At 34.4% G+C, this 25160-nt stretch overlaps 2 protein-coding genes and 1 pseudogene across 3 annotated transcripts; all 3 read right to left on the reverse strand.

Annotated features, from left to right (window-relative positions):
* Window positions 1-3760: 3760 nt before the first annotated feature.
* Window positions 3761-4926, reverse strand: LOC114395725 (hevamine-A-like). The gene has a single exon (XM_028357563.1). The coding sequence runs from the start codon at window positions 4770-4772 to the stop codon at window positions 3885-3887; it is 888 nt and encodes a 295-aa protein (XP_028213364.1). The 5' UTR covers window positions 4773-4926; the 3' UTR covers window positions 3761-3884.
* A 2258-nt stretch (window positions 4927-7184) lies between these two features.
* Window positions 7185-8276, reverse strand: LOC114395703 (annotated as a pseudogene).
* Window positions 8277-16310: 8034 nt separating this feature from the next.
* LOC114396000 (acidic endochitinase-like) lies at window positions 16311-24372 on the reverse strand. Of its 2 annotated transcripts, XM_028357892.1 has the most exons (3): window positions 24225-24372; window positions 23772-23775; window positions 16311-17229 (listed from the first exon to the last, which is right to left on the reverse strand). In XM_028357892.1, exons 1-3 carry the CDS (start codon window positions 24264-24266, stop codon window positions 16379-16381), a joined length of 897 nt encoding a protein of 298 aa, XP_028213693.1. In that variant the 5' UTR covers window positions 24267-24372; the 3' UTR covers window positions 16311-16378. The 2 variants fall into 2 exon arrangements, with proteins under 2 accessions (XP_028213693.1, XP_028213692.1); XM_028357891.1 differs by lacking the exons at window positions 23772-23775; window positions 24225-24372 and having other exon boundaries at window positions 16311-17309.
* Window positions 24373-25160: the final 788 nt, after the last annotated feature.

Below are 25160 nucleotides of genomic sequence, written 5' to 3' on the forward strand. Positions count from 1 at the left end.
TTTCACAAGTGCTTTTCCAAATAACAGGCTCTCGTGTACTCTACCTCTTAAAATATTTGGGTGCACTGTTTTTGTACATATTCATGAACCAAACCAAGGGAAACTTGAGCCTAGAGCAAAAAAATGTGTTTTTGTTGGCTATGCTCCCAACCAAAAGGGATACAAATGTTTTGATCTCACTTCCAAGAAAACCTTTTTTACTATGGATGTTGCCTTTTTTGAAAAAACTCCTTTTTTTAGTGATCGTCTTCAGGGGGGGGGGAGACAAGAGGAAGATGTTCAATATTTTCAAACACAAAATTTAGATTTCTCAGAAAGTTTGGATTTTTTTGGAAAATTTAGAAGTGGCAGACATTGGAAAAGCAAAAAATTTGGGTGAATCAAACCAGTCAAATCAAGACAGCCATGAAAATGATATTTTAGAAACTGTATTGTCAAAACCAGAAGTTGAAAATGAGACAATTAGAGTTGGTAACAAAGGTATTCAACCCTTTGACCGTGTTTACTTAAGGAAAAAAAGACCTCAAAGAATATAACCAAATGATTCTCGAAACTGCCAGTCATCCGAGGATCCATCAGGTAAGAATCCTTCTAGTTTTTTTCAACCCATTCAAAATACTGTGGAATCCGAATTTGTTCTTACTGTTCCTGACCTTGTTGAACCTATTTTTGACAATTCTGACCTTCCTATTGTTGTTAGAAAAGGTGTAAGGTCATGTACAAAACATCCTATTTCTAATTTTATATCTTATGAAAAATTGTCTCCTACCTTTAGAGCTTTTACTTGTGAACTGACAAAAATAGAAATACCAAAAGATATACATGAAGCTCTAAGGGTTCCTAAGTGGAAGGAAGTTGTCTTGGAGGAGATGAGAGCTCTAGAAAAAAATCAGACTTGGAAAATGGTGGACCTACCAAGAGGAAAAACAACTGTGGGATGCAAATGGATGTTTACTATCAAGTATAACACATATGGGTCTGTTGAGACGTACAAGGTTAGGCTAGTTGCCAAAGGCTTCACCCAAACCTATGGTATTGATTACTTAGAAACTTTTGCTCCTGTTGCAAAACTTAACACCATTAGAGTCCTCTTATCATTGGCTACAAATTTAGATTGGTCATTACAACAACTTGACGTAAAGAATGCCTTTTTAAATGGGGACTTAGAGGAGGAAGTCTACATGGATTCACCTTCTGATTTTGAATCTCAGTTCAGTCAAAAGATTTGCAAGCTTCAAAAGTCTCTCTATGGCTTGAAACAGTCATCTAGAGCATGGTTTGAGAGATTTGCCCAGTTTATTAAGAAGCTGGGATATTCTCAGTGTCAAAGTGATCACACCATGTTTGTGAAACACTCTTCTGAAGGAAAGATGGTTGTATTAATTGTCTATGTGGATGATATTGTAATTACCGGGGATGATTATAGAGAAATAAATAATTTGAAGGCATCTCTTGTGGGTGAATTTGAGATTAAAGACCTTGGATCCCTAAAATATTTTTTAGGAATGGAGGTTGCAAGATCAAAAAAGGGGATTGTGGTGTCTCAATAGAAGTATATTTTGGACCTACTGAAAGAAACTGGGATGAACGGTTGTAGGCCAGCAAATACTCCAATAGACCCCAACCAAAAACTTCGGAGTAAAGGCAAAAGAAACCATGTAGACACAACCCGATATCAGAGATTAGTGGGGAGGTTAATTTATCTATCCCATACTCGTCCAAATATAGCCTTTGCGGTTAGTTTAGTGAGCCAATTCATGCAATCACCACACGAAGAACATTTGGAGGTTGTCCAGCGAATTTTAAGGTACCTTAAAAGTACTCCAGGCAGAGGATTATTTTTCAAAAAAACTGGACAACAAGCTATTGAAGTATTCACAGATGCAGACTGGGCAACAGGATCTATTTCTGATCAGAAATCAACATCCGGTTACTGCACATTTGTTTGGGGAAACTTGGTTACTTGGAGGAGCAAAAAACAAGATGTTGTGGCCAGGAGTAGTGTCGAGGCTGAGTATAGGGCAATGACCCAAGGTGTTTATGAGATTTTATGACTTAAAAGAATTCTAGAAGAATTGCAGCTTCCTATGATTCTTCTAATAAAATTGTATTGTGATAACAAGGCTGCAATCAGTATCTCCCAGAACCCTGTTCAACATGATCGAACCAAGCATGTTGAAATTGATAAACATTTCATAAAGGAGAAGGTGGACGCCGGCCTAATTTGCATGCCTTTTATTCCTTCTTCAGAGCAAGTTGTTGACATTCTTACAAAAGGATTGTTTAGGCCCAACTTTGAGTTTCTTGTAAGCAAGTTGGACATGTTGGACATCTATGCACCAACTTGAGGGGGGTCTATATTAAACATTAATTAGACAGCTGGATGTTTATTTTTGAAATTAATTTTCTAGAACATTGAATAATTAGGATCAAGATCAGATTATTTCGATTTGATCTGATTTGATTATTATTTTGGGTCAGAATCAAATCTCTCTAATTTTATTTACTTTCCTTTCTGTATTTATTATGCAATTGGCAGTCTTGCCTATATATGTATTTTAAATGGCTCTAGTCTTGTGCAGTAGATCGAGTTTGGAGGTGACAATGGACACCACAGAGATTGGACCCAAACCCAGCAACACCAACGCTTGATTGGTTGGTAAAGGGTATTGCTATTGGCATCCTTCAAATGGCTACTAAGACCCTCATTTTTTCTGAAACACGTATCGTGAGGAAAATATTTCTAACTTTCAACACACCATGACACAATGAAAATTGGTTTTCGCTGTGTATTTCAACCAAATACACAAGGGAAATAAGGTTTTAAATTGTGATTGTAGTTGTTGCAATTATAATTTTGTTGTGAGATCTTTGACATTGTGAGAAATTATAGAAAAATACAGCCGATGTAATTACAATTGGATTTTCCATATGCATTCTTTGTTAGTAAAAAAGGTCTTACGTTGTCTGTAATTGCAGTTGCAGACTGTTTTACTTCTCATATTTTAAACATAATTCTTACTTTTTATGCCCATCTTCTTTGTCATGTGTTAACCAAACAACATTTCAGTTTGTTACTTAAGCAGGACATATGTACGTAATTTCGTATTCTTCTCTATTGATCAAAGCAGTGATTATTTTGCTGTATGAATACATGATTTTTATTTTCAGATTTGCTATTATGACTTATGCTGATTGGATAGAAATCCCACCGACACGAGTACCTTTTGTTAACCACCATTTTTTGTTTGTTACTGGAAAATTAGAGGTAAAAGATCCCCAGTCTAAGGTAGAGGAAAAGTTTCTAAAATAAAAAAATGCTTACAAAGATACTTACACTTACCTCATTTCAAAGAGACAAGTGAAGGCTTGAAGTTACCACATGTCAAATTGGAAACTCTATTTTGCTTGACTAACTCCTCGAGGCTATTAACCACCAGTTTTAACACTACACTTTCTGCATATATGCTTAGTATAACTTTGCTTCACTTTACTGATTCAAGGAGATACAAGGTTGCTCTAGTGATGAAGGGAGAGGGAAAAGGGAGAGAGGTCACGTTACGGGTTTGAATTTCCCACTAACAACTGACACTTTTTAATAAAAAACATTTGTTTCTGATTCAAAAGTTTTGTCTTCATGTTGATTTATTGTTAATGCCTAGATACTAGTTAACATTCTCGGTAACAAACAGGAATGCTTGTTTGCATCTGATTATCTGAAGATGATAGAGCAAGGTTAGAAGTCCATGACAAACAAATATTAGAAAATCTATATATTTTATAAGACATAATAGTATACAAAGTTTCATACTGATGTCAATATCTCATTGACATCCATACATATATAATACATAAGTGAGTAACAGGAATTATTGGATTTGATTTCAAACATATTTCTTAATAGAAGAGCTGTAACCACTCTGAACATCATAATACCTTGACCACAGCATAACACCTCCATATTTAGAAGAACCCTTAATGGCTGGAAGCACCTTGGATGTAACATCAGCAGGAGGAATGAAACCACTTCCTGCTGCCAGTGGAGAAGCTGGTAACCCCAAGAATATCTTGTTGGCAGGGATACTTGTGATCCATTGCTTCCATGCATCTTCAAGGTTACTAATTGCCCCAGAATTGTATTGGCAAGGAGGGTTGTTGTAGAATTGGACCCAAACAAAGTCAAAAAGGCCTGTTGTGAGAGCATTTCCGATCCAAGCATCAGGAAATGGGCACTGAGGTGCTGCAGTAATGTACACTTGCTTTCCATACCCTTTAAGGAACTTGGCAAGATCACCCCAGTGTTGGTTTGATCCACCTTCAATGTCAAAATCAATACCATCAAGAACGGCGGGGCCAAGAGGGCGAGACGATGACTGTCCCCCCAAGAAGTTGTTCCAAAGGTAAGTGGCTACTTGGCTTGCATCTTGAGTTGATGCAATTGAGTAGCTTCCAGCACCTCCTCCTAGAGAGAGCAATACTTTGATGCCTTTGGCTTGACAAGATTTGATGTCAGAGCTTAATCCAGTGCAACCATTACTGTATGGATCACAATGACCAGCAAGGTTAATCATAGGAGTTTGGCCATTGCCAAAGGTTGGCAAAAAGGCTATGATCACATAATCATAGTTCCCCGTGGCACAAGCCTCGGCCAGCGTGCCCTCGTTGCCATTCTGGCCCCAGTAGATTGCAATTTTGCCAGCATTAGAACCATTTGCTAGTGCTAACAAGAGTAAGCACAAGAATCTGATTGAGAGTGATGATTTCGATGCCATTGTGAAGAGGGCAATACCTATGGAATTGTTTTAAGATACCTGTTAAGGATTTGGGCTGTTTCTATGCCAAACACTGCTGGGAAGAACGGCTTTTATAAAGTTCCTGTGTTCCAATTCCTTCAAAATTAAATTTGTTGGTTTGCTCATTGGAGCGTGACTTGTCAGTTATGTTTAATATACTAATCATTGATGCTGAATTCATGGAAGCAACGTGCAAATTCACCAATCTCTTGGCAATTATAACATCTTCTATTTGCTCTTGTTTAGTGCTCTCATAAATTTCTTCCACTATCCTCCACTTCTAAGAATGATAAATTAAAGTAGCAGTCAAATGTATGAAGCATGCTGGCAAATTAATATTTTTAATAGACATCAATGGTGAAGGTGATCATAACATTCAGAATTAGTTTCTTCTTATCTGAGCTTATTGATATTTATGAGCTTGTTGCTTTGATAGTTATGAGTTTTGAGCTTTTACACTGACAACATGGCCAGCACATATTTATTCCTGTTGGTTTGACAACTGACAAGAGAAACATACAAGTAACAACTCATGTTGGAAATCTAATATGCTGATATTGTTGGCTACTTTTTTTCCCTTCACATCTCAATAACCGGAGACAGTATAGAACAAAAATAAATATCAAAAGCAAAACAAAATTCTCTTAAATTCTCTGTCCACAGAATATAAGCTAAGCAGATGTGACTATTTTATTCATTCTTTATATTGGCTATATAGACAATACATGGTCGAACAATTCCAAAATTTATAGATAATATTCAAATCCCTCCTTCCTTGGCCAAAGTCACAGTATATTAAATAAATCTCTTTCTCTCTCTGCCTTTTCTTTTCTTCCACCCCCCCGTAGCTGTTTAATTTAGCACAGTGGGCTCACGAATTCGAATTCTAATTACTAGGTTCATATTTGTGTTTATCTCAGTGGAAAACTCTAAAATGATTAGGACTCAGGAGTTAAGTTTGAAACCAAGGATTATCTGTTCCCAAACCAAATCCGGATATTTTGCACCTTGACTCCAATAAATGACAAACCAGTGTTCTAATATCTCTTTTTAATTAAATCAAGACCTTTCATACATATGGATTATAATTGCTTCCTTTTTTTCTTTTAAATCTTTAAGTATAAAATATTTATAAATCTTTTTACTTTCTTGCATGTGGTCTGTAATGGATCAAGTAACCTGTTTTGTCACTTTCTAAGTAGAATGTCTGAATAAGTTTGCGAGAGTCTTGTATGATAATTGTTTTTCATATTTTATTTTGTGAGTAATTATCTTAATTTTTTTTAATATAGACTTTTAAGTTTTCTAAATTGTAAACAAAATTGTAAATAAATAAAGAATTTTTTTTATCAAAAATAAAACTTGTGTTGCATTGACAATTGAGATCAGTTTTATTGATTTTTGGGTTGATTTTCGCATGAAGGAATGAAGGTGAAAAGGAAGCAAAGTGGAGTTGTGAATCACAACGCTTGCTTAAGCGATCGCTTCCATAGAGGAATTTCAAGCCAAGACTCACTTAAGTGAGTTCTCAATCTTCCTTAAGTGAGAAAATGACCTTAGAGATATCATTTAGGTCGCTTAAGCGAGAATTGATGTGGGAGTTTTAGTTTAAGAAACTCTTTTATAATTGGGCAACACAGCTTATTTGACACTTTTTCATATTTCAGTTGGAGAAGACGATTTTTGTGTGATTTTTTCTCTCTCCTTCATGAATGGATACTTCTAGGATTAATCTACTCCATTTGTTCTTGGATTTTCACTCTTTCTATGGCTTGCAATAGCTAAATGCCTAGCTGCTGGGTTGAATTGTAGTAGGATCTCAAATCATGTAACATGAATTTCCATATCTACTACTTAATGCAGTTTTATTCTACTCCTATGCTTCAATTCTTCTTTGGCTTGATCAACCATGATTCTATGGATTACTGTGTGTTGAAAAACATGTTTTAATTCCAGATCTGAAGTGAAATTGTTGATGAATCTGATTTCTAATTAAGAATAGGGTTTTGGTTCATCAATTCTTGTAATCTTCTTCACTTAATCTAATTTCTAGAATAGATCTAATAAGGAATTTGAGATCTAATATAGAAATTAAGTTTGAATTACTTGAGGAATTAAGATTTGAGAATTTTACAAGGACTGCATTGTATTGAAGTAGAAGTGTGATTTAGGATTTTAATTGCATGTGAAGAGGTCCTACGAAGTTCAATATTGACCACGTTTGTTTCATCGTTTACGTTAAAATTTACACGTTCATCAATTGTTTGATAAAATTCCTAAACACAATTTACTTGTTATTTTACCATTTAATTGATTCCTTGGTATAACTTCTGCATTCCACTTCTTGTTAGTCACTTTAATCCTCAATTTCCTACGGCTTTAGTTAACAAATCATGTTAATTGCGCTTGATATTGCTTAAATCCTTGTGGATATATACGATACAAATACTCATTGATACTTGCACAGTTTAGTCCTCTTGCCAATATTTGTGAACACTATACATACTGTTGGAACTTCCAAGTAATTTTCTCACTATATTCGCCATGTTAATACATTAAAATATGTCAAAAAAGCTCTATAAATCTGCATATGTATCTTGTTGGCAGGGACACTTGTGCTCCATTATTGTTTCCATGAATCTTCAAGGTTGCTAATTTCACCAGAACTGTATTGGCAAGGAGGGCTATTGTAGAATTGGGAACCAAACAAAGTCAAAAAGGCCAGTTGTAAGGGAATTTCCTATCCAAACATCAGGAAATGGGCACTGAGGTGCTACAGTTATGTATACTTTAGGGTTATACCATTTAAGGAACTTGGCAAGATCACGCCAGTACTGCTTTGGTCCACCTTCAATGTCATAAACAATACCAAAATCAAAGCCATCAAGGACAGCAGGGCCAAGAGGGCGAGACGATGACTGTCCCCCCAAGAAGTTGTTCCAAAGGTAAGCGGCTACTTGACATGCATCCTGAGTGGAATTAGTATCTGAGTAGCTTCCAACACCTCCTACCAAAGAAAGCAATACCTTGATGCCTTTGTCTTGACAAGATTTGATGTCTGAGCTTAAGCCAGTGCACCCATTACTATAAGGGTCACAGTGATCAGCAAGATAAATCATGGGAGTTTGGCCATTTCCAAAGGTTGGCAGAAAGGCTATGATCACATAATCATAGTTCCCTGTGGCACAAACCTCGGCCAGCGTGCCCTCGTTATCTTTCTGGCCCCAATAGATTGCAATTATGCCACCATCAGAATCACTTGCTAGTGCTAAAGAGACTAAGGATAAGAATGTGACTGTGATTGCTGATTTCATTGCCATTGTGTAGGGGGCAATATCTAAGGATTTCTCAGGCTGCTTCTATGCCAAGCACTGCTTGGGGAGAATGGCTTATAAAGTTTATATGTTTAAATACCTCCAAAATCAACTTTTGGGCTTTGCTCATTAATTAGAGCGTGCCTTGTCAGACCTGTTTAATATAATAATAGATAATGCTGACTTCATGAAAGCAATGTTCATATTTACAAATATCTTGGCAATTCTAACATCTTCTATTTGCTCTTGTTCAGTGCTTTCCAAAATTTCTTCCACTATCCTCCACTTCTAAGAATGATAAATTAAAATAGAAGTCAAATGAATGAAGCATGCTGGCAAATTGATATTTTTTTATAGACATCAGTGGAGAAGTGATCATACCATTCAGGAATTAGTTAGTTAGTTGTTATGTGAGAGCTTATTGATATTCATGAACTTGTTTTTTTGATAGTCATCAGTTTTGAGCTTCTGCACTGACAACAAGGCTGGAACATATCTTGACAACTGACAAGAGAAACACACATGTAGCAACTCATGTTGGAAATTTAATTTTGATATTATTAGCTAGTTTTTTTCCCATTCACTTTAAAAACTGAAGACAATATAGAAAAAAGAAATATCAAAAGGAAAATTGCTTTCTAATAAAATATCTGTCCATAATAAAACATAAGCAGATATCGCTATTTTGTTCAACCTTTTATGTTGTCTGTATCAATAATTTTGCATTCAGATGGTCGAATAATTCCAAAATTAGGGATACTATTCAAATCCTTCCTCTCTTAGCCAAAGTCATAATACATTATATTCAATAACTGACAGCTCTCTCTCTCCCTCTCCCTTTCCCTCTCCTTTTTTGTTCCCTAGCTGTTTAATTTAGCAGTGTGGTTGTGACTTCCAATTCTAGTTCCTAGTTCATATGATTTTGATTTATGAGGGAAATATGATTTACATGAGCATAGGGTGATGGCAAAAACCGCTTCGAATCGAACTGGATTGTAACCGAACTAGTTCAAGAAAAAAGAAGTGTATTGTTTTATAAAACCAATTAAGTTAACTAAATTGTTTTAACAAAATTGGTTCGGTTAAATTGTTCCGACTCTTAGAATCAGTTTAAAACTAATTAAAAATTAAATTGGTTCTGAATCGGATTATTACTTTTTACTTTTTAATCTTTTTAAAGATATTTATAAGTATGTTTATGTAACGGTCCTAACATATGATTTTGGTCCTTTTCTTTTTGGTTTCACACATCCTTTTTTGAAAACTATATTGTTCGAAGGATGAAAAAAAAAATACATGCCTAGCTACTGCAGTTGAATTTATTTATTTATTTATTCTTTGTTGCGTAAAAACATAAAGTTAGTCAAAATATGTTTCGGTCAACCTTATTTCAAGGCAATTCTAAATAATGATCAAATGATTTATGTCAAGAAGAAAAAATTTACTCCTTGGCTATGAGTTCCCAAGCTACTACTTTGGAAAGTGCTTGATGTAAGTGAACAGAGAAGAAATGAAAAGGATAGGATTTTGCGTGAAAGGTTACATGGGAAAACGCTAAAGGAATGCAATAAAGAAGAGAAGTAAAGGAAAGGTTTACATGAAGATAACAAATGGTAGAAACAGCAAAGAAAAGTGATAAAATAAGTTCAGCATAAAATAGACTTATGTTTAATTGATTGTGTCCTTAAAATTTGAAATACAAGATCTATTTATAGGCTACAAACTCAAATCGCCAACTGGACCGCATCTTTCTAATTGATAATGTGCTAGAATGTGGTTTGGGAGTCATACAACTAGCTTTGGTGGTCATTTGGCTAGTCTTATGCTGATTCAGTTAATTCTATAGTTGAACTCAACACTAGTCCAGTTAAAGAATATGGCAACCACTTTTTATTTTTTAGGGAACACTATCATTAATTAATTTTAACCGCTACAAGCCATTTAAATATCATGATATCTTTATTAAATCAAATCTGACTTAATTCAATTAATGTCCTTATGTTTAATGTTAGTCCAAATATGTCATTTGACTAATTAATGTGGTAAATAGTCAAGATGACCTTATTCATGTTCAACTAACACGACAGTGAGCTAATATTGAGCGTAGCCAAAATGATCTTCTACTAGTTTAGTTAACATTGGTCGCCATATTAACCTTATCCATGTTTAACTAACATTAATGTCAAGTAAATATTGAAGATTAATGAACTACACATTCAATTGAATTGATCTTCTTCTCATTCAACTAACATTAATATTAACTAAATATCACCTTAACTGCCAACCATTCTGCAATCCTCATCATCATTATTTTTTATTATAATCTATAATTCCAAATACTCACATCAATTTATGTTATTTGATCAATATATAATCTTACAAGATTTTTCAACTTAAATATGTTGTAAGTTTCAATAGTTATATGTATTAGTGTTGTCAGTTAGTTTGAACTAGAATATATATTAAATGTAATTAATTTGAATTTTCAAATATTCAAAATCTTTATCTATCGTCAAATTTTTTTCAGAATATTTATATATGATATCGATTTACCTAGTAATTAGTAACAAACCATTTGGAAATTTGAAAAGTAGGTACGTACAACAGCCAGTGCTAATGTATACTAGGATTTTTGGTACTAGAGAAGTTTTCTTTTGGAAATCGTAGGTTGGAAAATTTATAAATAATATTTAAATCTAGTTTTCTATATTCGGGAGATATTTAAAAAATAACATTCTTCCGAAATAATATTTGTTTGGGAAAGATATTTCTCGTGAATATAGTTTAATCAGTTTCTATATAAAAAAAAAAGTTGATGGGAAAGGTAAAAATTTTATTTTTTTCGATAACAATGACTTGTTATTTTTTATTAAATTATATATCGAGATAAATAATTAAAATAATTAATAAAAATATGTATAAATGTTTTATTCCCAATAAAATTATCTAGAATTTTTTATTGATTAGCCAAATAAATTTTTGATTGTAAGGAAACATGTTTTCTGAGATTTGTGACACCCTCTGTCCCGGGCATACATATAAACAAATAAAACATATATAAAAATATTGATCAACAAATTTATGTACATAAAAGGTTCACATTCACTTCACTATTATCAAATAAGACTTACTAAAAATATATTCAGTTCAAAACAAGGCCGTCAAAATTTGCAAAAAAAATATTTTGTTAAATCAGTGAGATAAAATAAAATAACATCATACAATTAAAATAAAAACTAATCACATCCTATCAGAGCATTGTGTTCCAACGTCCTCTGACACGAGGTTTTTTAAAGTCATCTACCCAGTCATATGCTCCCACGAACACAAGGTTCGAAATTATCACAAGACCCAAACACAAATAACACACAAGAAGTGAGTTATCACACAAATAAAAATAACAAAACAAATAAACAAGACGTAATCAAAATAAATTAGGTAAATATTTATAACATAACTCAACTTAATACAACCCACATTACTTCACCACTTTATCTTTAAAATTCATTTTTTTCAATCACTAATCATATTACACATGAATCACACACTCGAGTCAAAATGCAATGACACTCATCAATTTCATAATAAACAATTAGCAAGCATTATGCAACAATTATACTAAGTCTCGAGCCTACATGCAATGCGGTACCATGTCAATGAAAAATCACCTGGGGCACTTAAGAGTACATAACAAGACACACCACATAATGGGTATGTCAGGTCACTCTCACTAAATAAAATCATAAGGTGACCAATCAGGATCACCTCGTTTTACGAGAATACTCCAACCATATGGGATCAACATAGGCTTAAATGAGTACTCAAAACGAATATGATTACCCCTAAGGCTTAGACTCCGAAGAATCCGTTAGAGCCTCACCTTCCTGATTCAGGTCCAACTCCTAAAATAATTTTTACAAGCAGACTGCTCATGAATTATACAATACTCATAACCTCATACTCATGTTTTTAATATGTTTAGCACATTGTACTACAATTTAACACTGGTTCCTAACTAGGAACTTACACTTTCTCTTTAACACTGGGCATCAACATTTTTTTCAAGATAAACATTGGTCGAGTTATTGTATAATTCACAACTCACAACACAAGTAATGTCACATCAAGTGTTAACCACACACTTATTCACAAATAAAACTCATGTTCACAACTTCACATCTTATTATGTCACAATCAATCATCTTATGTTTATGTGTATCTCGCAATTTAACACATTCAACTTTGCACTTATACTCAATTTCCATAACAATATTATAATCTCAAAGTAATATATTATTCTACAATTCATTATATATTGAATTTATCACTTATATACAATTTCAATCATAATTTCATAATCTCAATATAACTATTTATTATGCTAATCTTATTCAAAACACAACAAAATTATACAAAATTATTTCTCAATCCACGGGGAGTAAAATCCCTCAAACAATTTCACATAATCATACAAGAAGAATTTCAATACAATAAACATCCCAAAATAAATCTCAATTTGATTCTTTAAGAACCCCTACACATGTTCATTATAACCCCAATTGCGATAAACTCATCTCTTACCTCTAAGCAGGCTCACGTGTGTATTCTGAGAGTGATAGCGGCATCTCTAACAGTTTCCTGAGATTCCTCAAGCATTTCCTCTGATTGTTCTGATAGGATTTCCAAACGTTAGAGAGGAGAAGGGATTGAAACCTCCATTCCACCGTCTATGCGCGATGAGTATTTCTCCCTCCACAGACATTATTTTGCAATCCCAATGTGAAGATGTGCGGAAATGAGTCGTGAATCACATATCAAAATTTCACGACAATCCAACCGTTAACGAGTCCGGGAACATAGTTTTACTGAGACAGTTTTGGGTTTCTACTGGAAAAGAAAAAAACTACGATGCAAAGAGTATTTCTCTCAGCTTCGACATGTTTTCGTAATTTCCAATGGTAAGAATGTTTGGAAATGAGTTCCAAACGTGGTTCTGAAATTTCACGACGATCCAACGATGAATGACTCCGAGATCGTCGTTTTTCTGAGACAGGTTTGGTGATATACGAGAAAAAGAGAGTTTTGAGATGAGGAGCACGGAAAATGAAATTGAGAAAAAGATGAAACATAGAAAATTGACCTAAGATGTCTCTATTTATAACTAGGGTACTCACAATTTATTATTTATTCTATTTATTTATTTTTATTATTATAAAAAAGAATTCTATTTTATTTCCTATTAAATGAATAAATCAAATATTATTTTTATTTTCCTTTAAATTATTATTTTAATAAAATTATTTCTCTTTATTTATTTATAAAAAATTCATCATTTTCTATATTATTATTATTATTATTATTATTATTATTATTATTATTATTATTATTACTAAAAAATATTTTTAATTTATTTACGAAAAATTGAATGTCTCGCATATTAAACTCTTGTCACTATTGTTCTGCACAATGGCTGGGACGCTCAAGAGAAAACTTATGGTTTCCTTCGTCAGAGTGTGGGACGCTGTTTCTCGCGTTTTAAATCCCTGGCCATATGCAACTGTTTTGCTGCTGCCATTCCACGAGAAGTAGGCGTTTGACTAAGCAATTGTTCCCTCCTGTTATAGTACTTCCTGTGGAACTTATTGTGGAAATTCTGTCATGGCTGCCGTTAAAGACTCTCATGCTATTCAGATGGGTATCTAAGACTTGGAATTCCCTCATCTTCCATCCTACATCCGTTAAGTTACACCTTTAAAGGTTATCATTAGGTTTGTTTCCGACCAGGTTTGATTTGATTTTTTATTATAAACTCACTTGAATCAAACATGCATTATTTGATTCGATTGGCATTTAAAATAAAATTTAAAACAAATCAAATCAATATTTTATAATTTAATTCAGTTTAATTTTTGTAAATTTAACAAAAATATTATTTCATTAAAATTTTTATATTTTTTATCTTTTAAATTAAATTAGATTAAAAACATATTAATAACAATTTATTAAACTTATTAATTTATTAAATTTTTTACAATAATTTTTTTTCATATTTTAAATCAAATATATCTTAAAGTAAGAGTTGATTACTTGGGTAACACTTGTTGGAAAAATGTTATAACATGCCCGGTTTTTCCCACACTGGGACCCCCTAATAGGCAGTTTGTGGGTTGCACTGTCAACTGGTTGGCACTACGCAGTTTGAGATTTTCTTATACACGGAAAACTGTAAATATCGATAAGTTAGTAATTTTTTCATATGATAAGAGGAACGAGACATATATATATTTGTTGATGCCCGATGCTCTTCTCTATTCCCAAATGTGAGCCTTGTCTTCGGGTTTTGAAAGGTTGCCTGTGTCTTTCTCATGATCACAGGAAAACACATTTTGTTGTTTGGCTAATGAGGGAGTTTGAAGTTGAAAGATCTTGGACCTAGTTGCTGAAGGTTACAAATTTGTTCTTACATAAAAATTTGTCCGAAAATGAGCACGGTTCTTAAAAACTAGTGATGTGTAATTGAGGATTGAGAACCCTCCATAAAAATTGATGACTCGAGGTATGCTTTATCTTCACACTTTCTTTAGTACAATGTAAATCTATGGTTATTCCGATGCAAATTATCAGATAATAATTGATAATCTTGTAGATGAAAAAATGAGAAGAGATAAAGAATACCTCGAGTCATCAATTTACTGATTTGTCCTATATGAACAACCATTATGTGGCAGCTCAAGTGCAAGCCATTTGGGTTAAGAAGGAGGATTGACATTTGTGCTTGGTTAATTTTCTGGTGTATGTTTTGCTAGATATTGGTGTTTTCACAATATTTATTGTTCAGTGCACTAAAATAAAAGAGCTTAATGCTCTTGTAGCATAGCCGGCGTACCATCTTTAAAGGAAAATGGTAAGTTAAAGCTCTTGCAGCATAGCAATGTGAAAAGTCTCATAGCTGAACTTAGATGATGCGGTGAGGAGCATGGACGATAAAATAAATGTGTATCAAAAACTACTCAGGATGAGGTCAATAAGTAGTCAAGAAGGCCTATGGCTTGGGAGGAGTGACCTCCACTACACTTGGGAGGGATGTTGCTCTAAGGTTTGACCAAGTGGGAGATTTGTCAATTGAGGATGGAAAAATATTCTCTCCTTAGAGAGGTTCGATGGTCGGAAAGAGAAAGATTCATGAGTCTAGTGAATTACACTGATGGGTTCCACCAGATCTATGGGTCTTTCTATGATACAGAGTATATGAAAATATATTAAATATGAAATAAATTCCCAGCATATATTTTTATGAAGTACAATGTTTTATAAAAACGCAAATTTAAATTTAATGCATGTATATGAAAATATAATATACATCATACTACTAAGTTAGTATACCACTAAAACAATTCATCGTTTTAGCAATAAATCAGATTATATAAAATCGACTCTGCTGAATATACTACATAGGAATAGACATCTAAAGCATGAACAAATATGAATAATCCAATAGCGAATCTAGAATAGAACATCTTAAAATTTGTTTGCATATGTTGGCAGGGTAAGGTTAGAGGTATATTTTTCTTGTCCTAGGTTAGAAATCGTAGGTGTCTTTCAATCTACGGCCCAGAGAATAATTTAGAATCGTTTTGCTCACAGCGTGACTATCTGGACGAAAGGAAAGTTTCATCTTGATTTCAAAATCTCATTGACATCCTTGTTAGAATTTTCTGTTATGCAATTCATTGAAAGCTTTTTTTTCTTATTGTTTGTTTTACATTCAATTCCAGAGGAAATGATAAGATTTCTGAAACAACTAAGCATTAACCCTCATTGTCTGGAATTGAATGTGGAAAAGAAATCAATGTCTGATTATTGTCCATTTTTGCAGTCATATACAACCCATAATTTTAGCTGGACATTTAATTTAGACTCTCATGCCCATCTCTGTGATGGTTAGAGATCTATAAATTGAACGTGCTCTTTGTTTAGTATCACTAAGCATGCTCCTCCCTTTAGAAACAAAACAACATCAAATTTAAGTTAGTGAAGGTTTAGAAAAACGAAACTTAATGAGTTAGTGAAGGTTTAGAAAAACGAAACTGAATGAGTCTGAGTGCAAACGTATTCGCTTTAATTGCAATGACTAGATGTACACCCTATCCGATTATGCTTCCCCTTATTTTATTTTGAATGTATTTTTTGGACTGAGAGTATGTTTAGATCAGTAACTTAGTTTAACAATCCATACATATATAATTCAGTAGTTACAGGAATCATTGGATTTCAAACATAGCTCTTAATAGAAGAACTGTAACCACTCTGAACATCATAATACCTTGACCACAGCATAACACCTCCATATTTAGAAGAACCCTTAATGGCTGGAAGCACCTTGGATGTAAGATCAGCTGCAGGAATGAAGCCACTTCCTGCTGCCAGTGGAGAAGCTGGTAACCCCAAGAATATCTTGTTGGCAGGGATACTTGTGATCCATTGCTTCCATGCATCTTCAAGGTTACTAATTGCCCCAGAATTGTATTGGCAAGGAGGGTTGTTGTAGAATTGGACCCAAACAAAGTCAAAAAGGCCTGTTGTGAGAGCATTTCCAATCCAAGCATCTGGAAATGGGCACTGAGGTGCTGCAGTTATGTACACTTTCTTGCTTTGTTTGGCCATGCCATACCCTTTTAGGAGCCTGGCAAGGTCACCCCAGTGTTTGTTTGATCCACCTTCAATGTCAAAGTCAATGCCATCAAGAACGGCGGGGCCAAGAGGACGAGTCAATGAGTGTCCCCCAAGGAAGTTGTTCCAAAGATAAGTGGCTGCTTGGCTTGGATCAATTGAGGGGCTTCCAACATCTCCTCTCAAAGAGAGCAATACCTTGATGCCTTTGGCTTGACAAGATTTGATGTCTGAACTTAAGCCAGTGCACCCATTATTACTATGAGGGTCACAGTGACCAGCAAGATTAATCATGGGAGTTTGGCCTTTGCCAAAGGTTGGCAAAAAGGCTATGATCACATAATCATAGTTGCCTGTGGCACAAGCCTCGGCCAGCGTGCCCTCGTTGCCATTCTGGCCCCAGTAGACTGTAATTGTTCCAGCATAAGAACCATTTGCTAGTGCTAACAAGACTAGGCACAAGAATGTGACTGAGATTGCTGATTTCAATTCCATTGTGAAAAGGGCAATAAATGTTTTAAGGTGGTTAAAGATTTAGACTGCTTCTGTGCCAAGCACTGCTGGGGAAGAACTGCTTTTATAAAGTTCCTATGTTTTAATCTCTTCAAAATTAACTTTGGAGCTTTGCTCATTAGAGCGTGCCTTGTCAGTCATGGTTAATATAATAATTATTGATTCCGAGTTCATGGAAGCAACGTGCCAATTTACCAATCTCTTTGCAATTCTAACATCTTCTATTTGCTCTTGTTAAGTGTTTTCCTAAATTTCTTCCACCATTCTTCACTCTTATGAATGATAAATTAAAGTAGCAGTCAAATGTAAGAAGCATATATGCTGGAAAATTAATATTTTTTTATAGATATCAGCGGTAAAGTGATCATAATATTCAGGAATTAGTTACTTGTTATCTGATTATTCATGAGCTTGTTTCTTTGATAGTTATCAGTTTTGAGCTTCCGCACTGGCAACAGGGCAGCTCATGTCGGAAATTTAATTTTGATATTATTAGCTACTTTTTAACTCCCCTTCACATCTCAATAAATGTTAGTATAGAATAAAAGTAAACACCAAAAGCAAAATACCTTTCTATTAACATCTGTCCATAGAGTAAAAGCTAAGCAGATTTGAATATTTTGTTTAACCTTTGTATTGGGCCCATTGGCTATACAGATAATTTTGCGTTCAGATGGTGGAATAATTCCAAAATTTACAGATAATATTCAAATCCCCTCCGTTCTTAGGTAAAGTCACACTATATTAAATAAGTCTCTCTTTTTCCTTTTTTTTTTTTCCGTAGCTGTTTAATTTAGCACTGTAGGGCTCGTGAATTAATTATTCTGATTCCTAGTTGATTTGATTATAAGAGAAATATGGTTTCCCTGAACATGCATGTATGCATGAAACCTTTAGAATTATTGTCATTATAAGGTTGACTTAGTGAGTGAAAGGAAAATTTTAAGGGTTGAAAGAAAAAAAAAAATCGTTGGTTTAAATTCCTCCACTAGCATTGTAAAAATTAACAATTAACGTTCATGGATAAAAAAGAAGAGAAAATTCTTGTGATCATATGTGTTTATCTTTGTAACACCTTTCATTAAAATAACAACTCATACTAAAAGAATATAATATTTTAAAATTATATCAGTATGAAAATACTTCATGTATAATAAATAAAATCAAATAAATAAGGTTTTATATAAGTAAAAATATTATCTTTAAAATATAGGTATCTAAACTAATTGAATGCTAAAAATATAACGAAAGTGATCGTACCCGATGTCTTATTCTGAACTACTAACCAAGTTAAAATAAATGTAACTAAGAAAATTATGTCTTCAAGTTTTTTCAAACTCAACAACTTGTTCCTCGTGCTCTGAAACACTTATGGTGAGATGATAATTCCAGTGAATAAAACAGCTAACGAGAGTTCACAAATAGTATTTTTCTCCGCCGACATAGTAATTCAGAAAATTAATCATGGTATCCGCAATGAATTTAAAATAAGATTATATATATACACACAACAATAAAAATCATATTAATCACAATTCATGATATTTTGAATAAATAAAATATTTAAATAAATAGCAACACCTCATCGCATTCAAATAAATATAACCAACACAATTTGGTAATTCTCAAAATCATAAAACTCAATTCTTTGGTTTCCATAACTAGCTAATATGGATATTAGATTCTTCAAAGGGTCTATGAGCTCATAGCTCATATTTCATGCAATAGCGTCCTACTAACTTCCCCATCACAAACGGAGGTATCCAGGATCTCTTTCCAATCTCAAATGAAGGTATCTATCATATAATTCAAAATTATTAATTTATTATATAAGCAGTACATCATTCACAATCATACTTAAATACACAAATATACAAATATCAATGTACTCATTCATGCACAATGACAGAGAGACACTCTACTCATTAGCTAATTCACATATATGTACATACAATTTATATATATATATATATATATATATATATATATATATATATATATATATATATATATATATATATATATTTCTCCTCTCAATCAGGTATACTACAGTTCAAATATCAACTTCCTTAAAAGTGTAAAATTAAAGAATTAATAATAACTCAATCTTGAACTGAATATTAAATATACACACATACATCTTCATCCCAATATATACAACTAACGCATGTCATCATTCAGGGAGATAGAAAAAGTGAAAGTTAATGTCAATTTCTTCGATTAAAATACTTTGGCCGAATTTTAAAATGTGAAGGCTACACACACTTATTCATTTGTACTTTAGGAATAACATAGTTTCATTCCTACTCGAAGTAAGAAATTTGTGTTCTTCGTTATTTTTCTTCTTTACTAATTACATCAAAAGAATTTCTCCATTTTTTTTAATTCTTGAGCAATCCATTAATACCAAGAGAGACTGTTTATGTGTGTGATTTTAAGAGAAGGAATTGGCTATCCTTATATAAAAATTGTACGTAATTTTAAATTTGTTTAACCGATCTTTCTTTATCTATTATTTTTATTATCTTTAATTATAATTATCATTAATCACTACTAGAAAAATGATTTTAGCATTGCTACGTTAACATCGATTTTTTTAAAAATTAAAGTTAATAAAAATATGGTGATATATTTATAAATAACAGGAACTCGTTAGTATAGTTTTTTTTAAAAGAAAACTTAATGTTAACATGAATTGGTTAATATTGATTTTTTTAAAAACTGATGTTATTATAGAATTGTTAAGATTGATTTTTGAAAACCTATGTTAATGTAGCTTAACATTAGTTTTACATAAAAAGTTGATGTTGTCGTGTTTGTCCTATTTAGAATTTGTTTTCGCGCTCATTATGACTCTCACTCTCTCTCTCTCTCTCTCTCTGCGGCGTTAGAATTCTCCACCTCAAATCATCACTCTCAGCTCTCGGCTCTAACTGTCACTGTCACTCTCCGCGGAAGCACTTCTCAAGTCTCACTCCCACCCTTAACCTCAAATCCTCATTCCCACTCTCCGCGGCGGCATTTCTTGAGTCTCACTCTCCACGGCCTCTACACCGTTAGTCACGAAAGGTTAGCCTCCCGAATTAGCCATTAACTTTTATTGTAGATCTTCTTCCGGAGTTAGTGTGGTAGGTGGAGACTGGTACTATTGGTTGAGGGTTTTGTGCACTGTTAATTTGGTAGGGTCAAACGAACTGATTATGGGAATATATATTTACAAATTAGAACTTGTATTCGACTTTTGGTTGCTTTCTATTATCTCCTTATTGTTGTAAGTTTTGGAAGAGCATTCACGAAGTTGACCAAATATGTTCTGTTAATCACCTTCTTAAGATTTGAAGACCATGTACATAGTACTGTTGAAATTGCTACAAATTTCTAGAATATTCTTAAATATAATATGTATGAATATGGTAGAACAATCTAGAACTATAGTGTGTATGAATATGGTAGAACAATCTAGAACTATAATGTGTATGAATATGGTAGAACAATCTAGAACTATAAGTGTATGTATAAGATAGAAGAATCTAGAACTATCATGATACTAATCTATCATGAAAACTCTAGAAAGACCTAAAGTAATGTAGAAACATTCACCACCATTGAGAGGTTGGTGACTTGAGCCTATAAATAGGAAATTGGTATGTTGTAATGGATCAATCCAAGAAATCAATGACATAGCCTTCTTTCTGAAACAATTCTCTAAAACTATCAACTATCAACTATCATCTAACCAACTACCAACAGTGGCATCAGAGCTACGTTCGGTCATACATTGGGCGTAGTTATATTACCTACCTACCATTCCAAAATCCTCCCAACTACTTCAAAAATTTCCTTTGTACTATTAACCCACTTTAATAATATTTTTTTCTAAGCTATGGATAACACTACTGAATCGTCAACTATTTCTGTCCCTATCTTCAATGGTGAAAATTATGATTTCTGGCGTGTTAAAATGGAAACATATTTTTCATCTCAAGATTTATGGGACATAGTAGAAGAAGGCTTCACCATTCCCGCAAATACTTCAGCTCTTAATGCATCTCAAGAAAAAGAGTTGAAGAAAAATAAACAGAAAAATTCAAAGGCGTTGTTCACCTTGCAACAAGCGGTGACGGATCCAATTTTCCCAAGAATTATGGGAGCTAAGACTGCCAAAGAAGCGTGGAACACATTACAGGAGGAGTTTCAAGGAAGTGTTAAGGTACGTGCCGTTAAACATCAATCTCTAATAAGAGATTTTGAACTATTGAAGATGAAGGAGTCTGAGACAGTTAAAGATTACTATTCTAAAGTTAAAGAAATAGTTAGTCAAATGAGAGCTTTTGGGGAAGATATTCTTGACAAGAAAATTGTTGAGAAAATTATAATTACTATGCCCCAAAAGTTTGACCCAATCGTGACAACGATTGAGGAAACCAAAGATCTGTCCACTCTATCAGAGACAGAACTTGTGGGCTCTCTTGAAGCATATGAGCAAAGACTGTATAGGCATAAAGAAGATACAATTGAAAATGCCTTCCAGTCAAAGTTTAAATTTCAGCCCCAAAACAAAGAAAATAGAGGAAAGAAAATTTATGGAGAAACTTCCAGAAGAAGAGAAGGTTCTAGGAATTTCCTTAAGAGCGAAACAGATAAAAATCCTCCATGCAATATATGCAAAAGGCAAGGCCACGCAGAGAAAAATTGTTGGTTCTGTAATATGCCACAATGCAACCATTGCAAGAAGTTCGGGCACGTAGAGAAAAATTGTCGCAACAAAAATAGGCATCAAGCATATCACAAAGGAGCATGATCAAGAACAATGTACATTCTACGCCACTCAAGACTCAATAAAAGAAAAGGGAGGAAGCTGGTACTTGGATAGTGGATGTAGCAATCACATGGCCAAGGATGAGACTATTTTCAAATGTATTGATGAGTCTGTCAAAGTCAAAGGTCGACTGGGAAATAGAAGTGTGGTTGAATCAAAAGGCAAAGGCACTGTCATGGTGGAGACAAATAAAGGTACGCGACTCATCCATGATGTCTTACTAGTTCCCAGCCTAAAAGAAAATCTTCTAAGCATTGGCCAAATGATGGAGAGAGGCTACACACTTCACTTTGAAGGAGGTGTATGCAAAATCTTAGACAACAAAAATAAAAGGTCTGAGATAGCCCAAGTAAAGATGAATAAGAGCAATAGAAGCTTCCCTCTAAATTTAAAATATGCAACAAACATTGCCATGAAGGTACAAGTTGATGATTCATGGCTATGGCATCGAAGATTTGGCCACTTCAACACACATGCCTTGAAGTTGTTACATGAGAAGAACATGATGAGAGATCTTCCAAGCATAAAAGAGAACAATGAAGTGTGTGAAGGATGTCTCCTTGGTAAGCAACACCGATTTCCTTTCTCAACAAGCGGAGCATGGAAAGCGAAAGATCTATAGGAGCTGATACATACTGACGTTTGTGGACCAATGAGGATGCCATCACATGAGAACAACAGGTACTTCATACTCTTCATTGATGACTTCTCTAGAATGACATGGGTATATTTTCTAAAAGAAGAATCAGAAGTCTTTGGAGTATTCAAAAAGTTCAAGGCCCTTGCTGAAAATCAAAGTGGAAAATGGATAAAAGTACTAAGAAGTGATCGCGACAAAGAGTACACCTCTCGCGAGTTTGAAAGATTTTGTGAGGATGAAGGCATTGAGCGACAACTTACAGTCGCATATTCTCCTCAACAAAATGGAGTGTCCGAGAGAAAGAATCGCATAGTTATGGAGATGGCTAGATCGATGCTCAAGGAGAAGAGACTACCTAACACATTCTAGGCTGAAGCAGTCTACACTGCTGTTTACATACTCAACAGATGTCCAACTAAGTCTATAAAAGACAAGACTCCAATTGAAGCTTGGAACGGAAAGAAGCCATCAGCAAAGCACCTAAGGGTCTTTGGATCTATATGCTACATTCATATTCCAGACGTGAAGAGGCACAAGCTTGAAGACAAGACTATACGAGGTATCTTCCTTGGGTATAGCAATATCTCTAAAGGCTACCGTGTCTACAACTTGCAAACTAAGAAACTCGTCATTAGTCGAGATGTTGAAGTTGATGAGTACGCTTCTTGGAATTGGGATGAAGAAAAAGTGGAGAAGAACGTTCTTATACCCGCTCGACTACCTCACGAAGAAGCTGAGGAAGAAGACCCAGGTGAACCACCTTCACCTCCACCACAACAACAAGATCAAGAACTATCATCACCAGAGTCTACTCCAAGACGAGTAAGATCTTTGGTGGACATATATGAAACCTGTAACTTGGCCATACTTGAACCTGGAAGCTTTGAAGAAGCGTCAAAGCAGGAAGTATAGGTCAAGGCAATTGAAGAAGAGATACAGATGATCAAGAAAAACAACACATGGGAGTTAGTAAATCGTCCCCATGGAAAAGATATCATTGGAGTTAAGTGGGTCTATAAGACAAAGCTCAACCCTGATGGCACCATACAAAAACACAAGGCGAGGCTAGTAGCTAAGGGTTACTCACAGCAACCCGGAATTGACTACAATGAGAAATTTGCACCAGTAGCTCGTCTTGATACCATAAGAGCTCTAATAGCTCTTGCGTCACAAAAAGGATGGAGTATCCATCAACTAGATGTCAAATCCGCCTTCCTTAACGGCGTACTTGAAGAAGAGATCTATGTGGAGATGCCACAAGGATTCGTGTCTGAAAGCAAAGAAAACAAAGTGTTAAGACTAAGAAAAGCACTCTACGGTTTGAAGCAAGCACCTCGAGCATGGTATAGCAGAATCGATCAGTATTTCATGGATCGAGGATTCAGGAGGAGCAAGAGTGAGCCTACACTTTACATCAAGTCTCAAGGGCAATACACTCTTTTACTCTCTCTATATGTAGATGATCTTATCTACACGGGAAACAATACTAAGATGATGATGGAGTTTAAAGAAGACATGATGAAGACCTTTGAGATGACCGACCTTGGTTTGATGAGTTACTTCCTCGGCATAGAGGTAAGTCAGAGAAATGAAGGGATATTCATCTCGCAAAAGAAATACACAGAAGGCTTGCTTAAGAAATTCAAGATGTATGGTTGCAAACCTATTGCTACTCCACTCATAACAAATGAGAAACTGCAGAAGAATGATGGAGCACCAGAAGCTGATGCATCCAAATACCGAAGTCTAATTGGAAGCCTCCTATATTTGACAGCTACACGGCCTGACATAATGTATGCTACAAGTCTTCTATCAAGATTCATGCAAAGCCCAAGTCAAATACACTTTGGAGCAAGAAAAAGAATTTTGAGGTATCTACAAGGAACAAAAGAGTTCGGTATATGGTATACTACCGAAACCAACTCAGAATTACTTGGCTACACCGACAGTGATTGGACAGGTTCGGCAGATGACATGAAGAGTACATCTGGCTATGCTTTCCCACTAGGATCGGGAATGTTCTCTTGGGCGTCGAAGAAGCAAGCTACAGTAGCACAATAAACAGCAGAAGCAGAGTACGTGGCAGCTACTGAAACAACGAGCCAAGCTATATGGCTTCGTAGGATACTTGAAGACATGGGAGAAAAACAAGATGAGCCTACTAAAATCAACCGGGACAACAAATCAGCAATTGCAATGGCGAAGAATCCAGTTCATCATAGCAAAACAAAACACATAGCAATCAAGTATCACTTTATCAGAAGATAAAATTGCAGACATATTCACGAAGGCTCTGCCGAGACCAAGATTTGAAGAATTGCGAGCTATGCTTGGAGTCACAGAAATTTGCATCAAGGAAGAGTGTTGAAATTGCTACAAATTTCTAGAATATTCTTAAATATAATATGTAT

The sequence above is a fragment of the Glycine soja genome, chromosome 18, assembly GCF_004193775.1.
Source record: "Glycine soja cultivar W05 chromosome 18, ASM419377v2, whole genome shotgun sequence".
In the NCBI taxonomy this organism is placed as follows: Eukaryota; Viridiplantae; Streptophyta; class Magnoliopsida; order Fabales; family Fabaceae; genus Glycine; species Glycine soja.

Bases quoted from the DNA above. Each gene is read 5' to 3' on its own strand.
- LOC114396000 (XM_028357892.1), bottom strand. From the start codon at position 24,266: ATGTCTTCTTTAAACTCCATCATCATCTTAGTATTGTTTCCC.
- LOC114395725 (XM_028357563.1), bottom strand. From the start codon at position 4,772: ATGGCATCGAAATCATCACTCTCAATCAGATTCTTGTGCTTACTCTTG.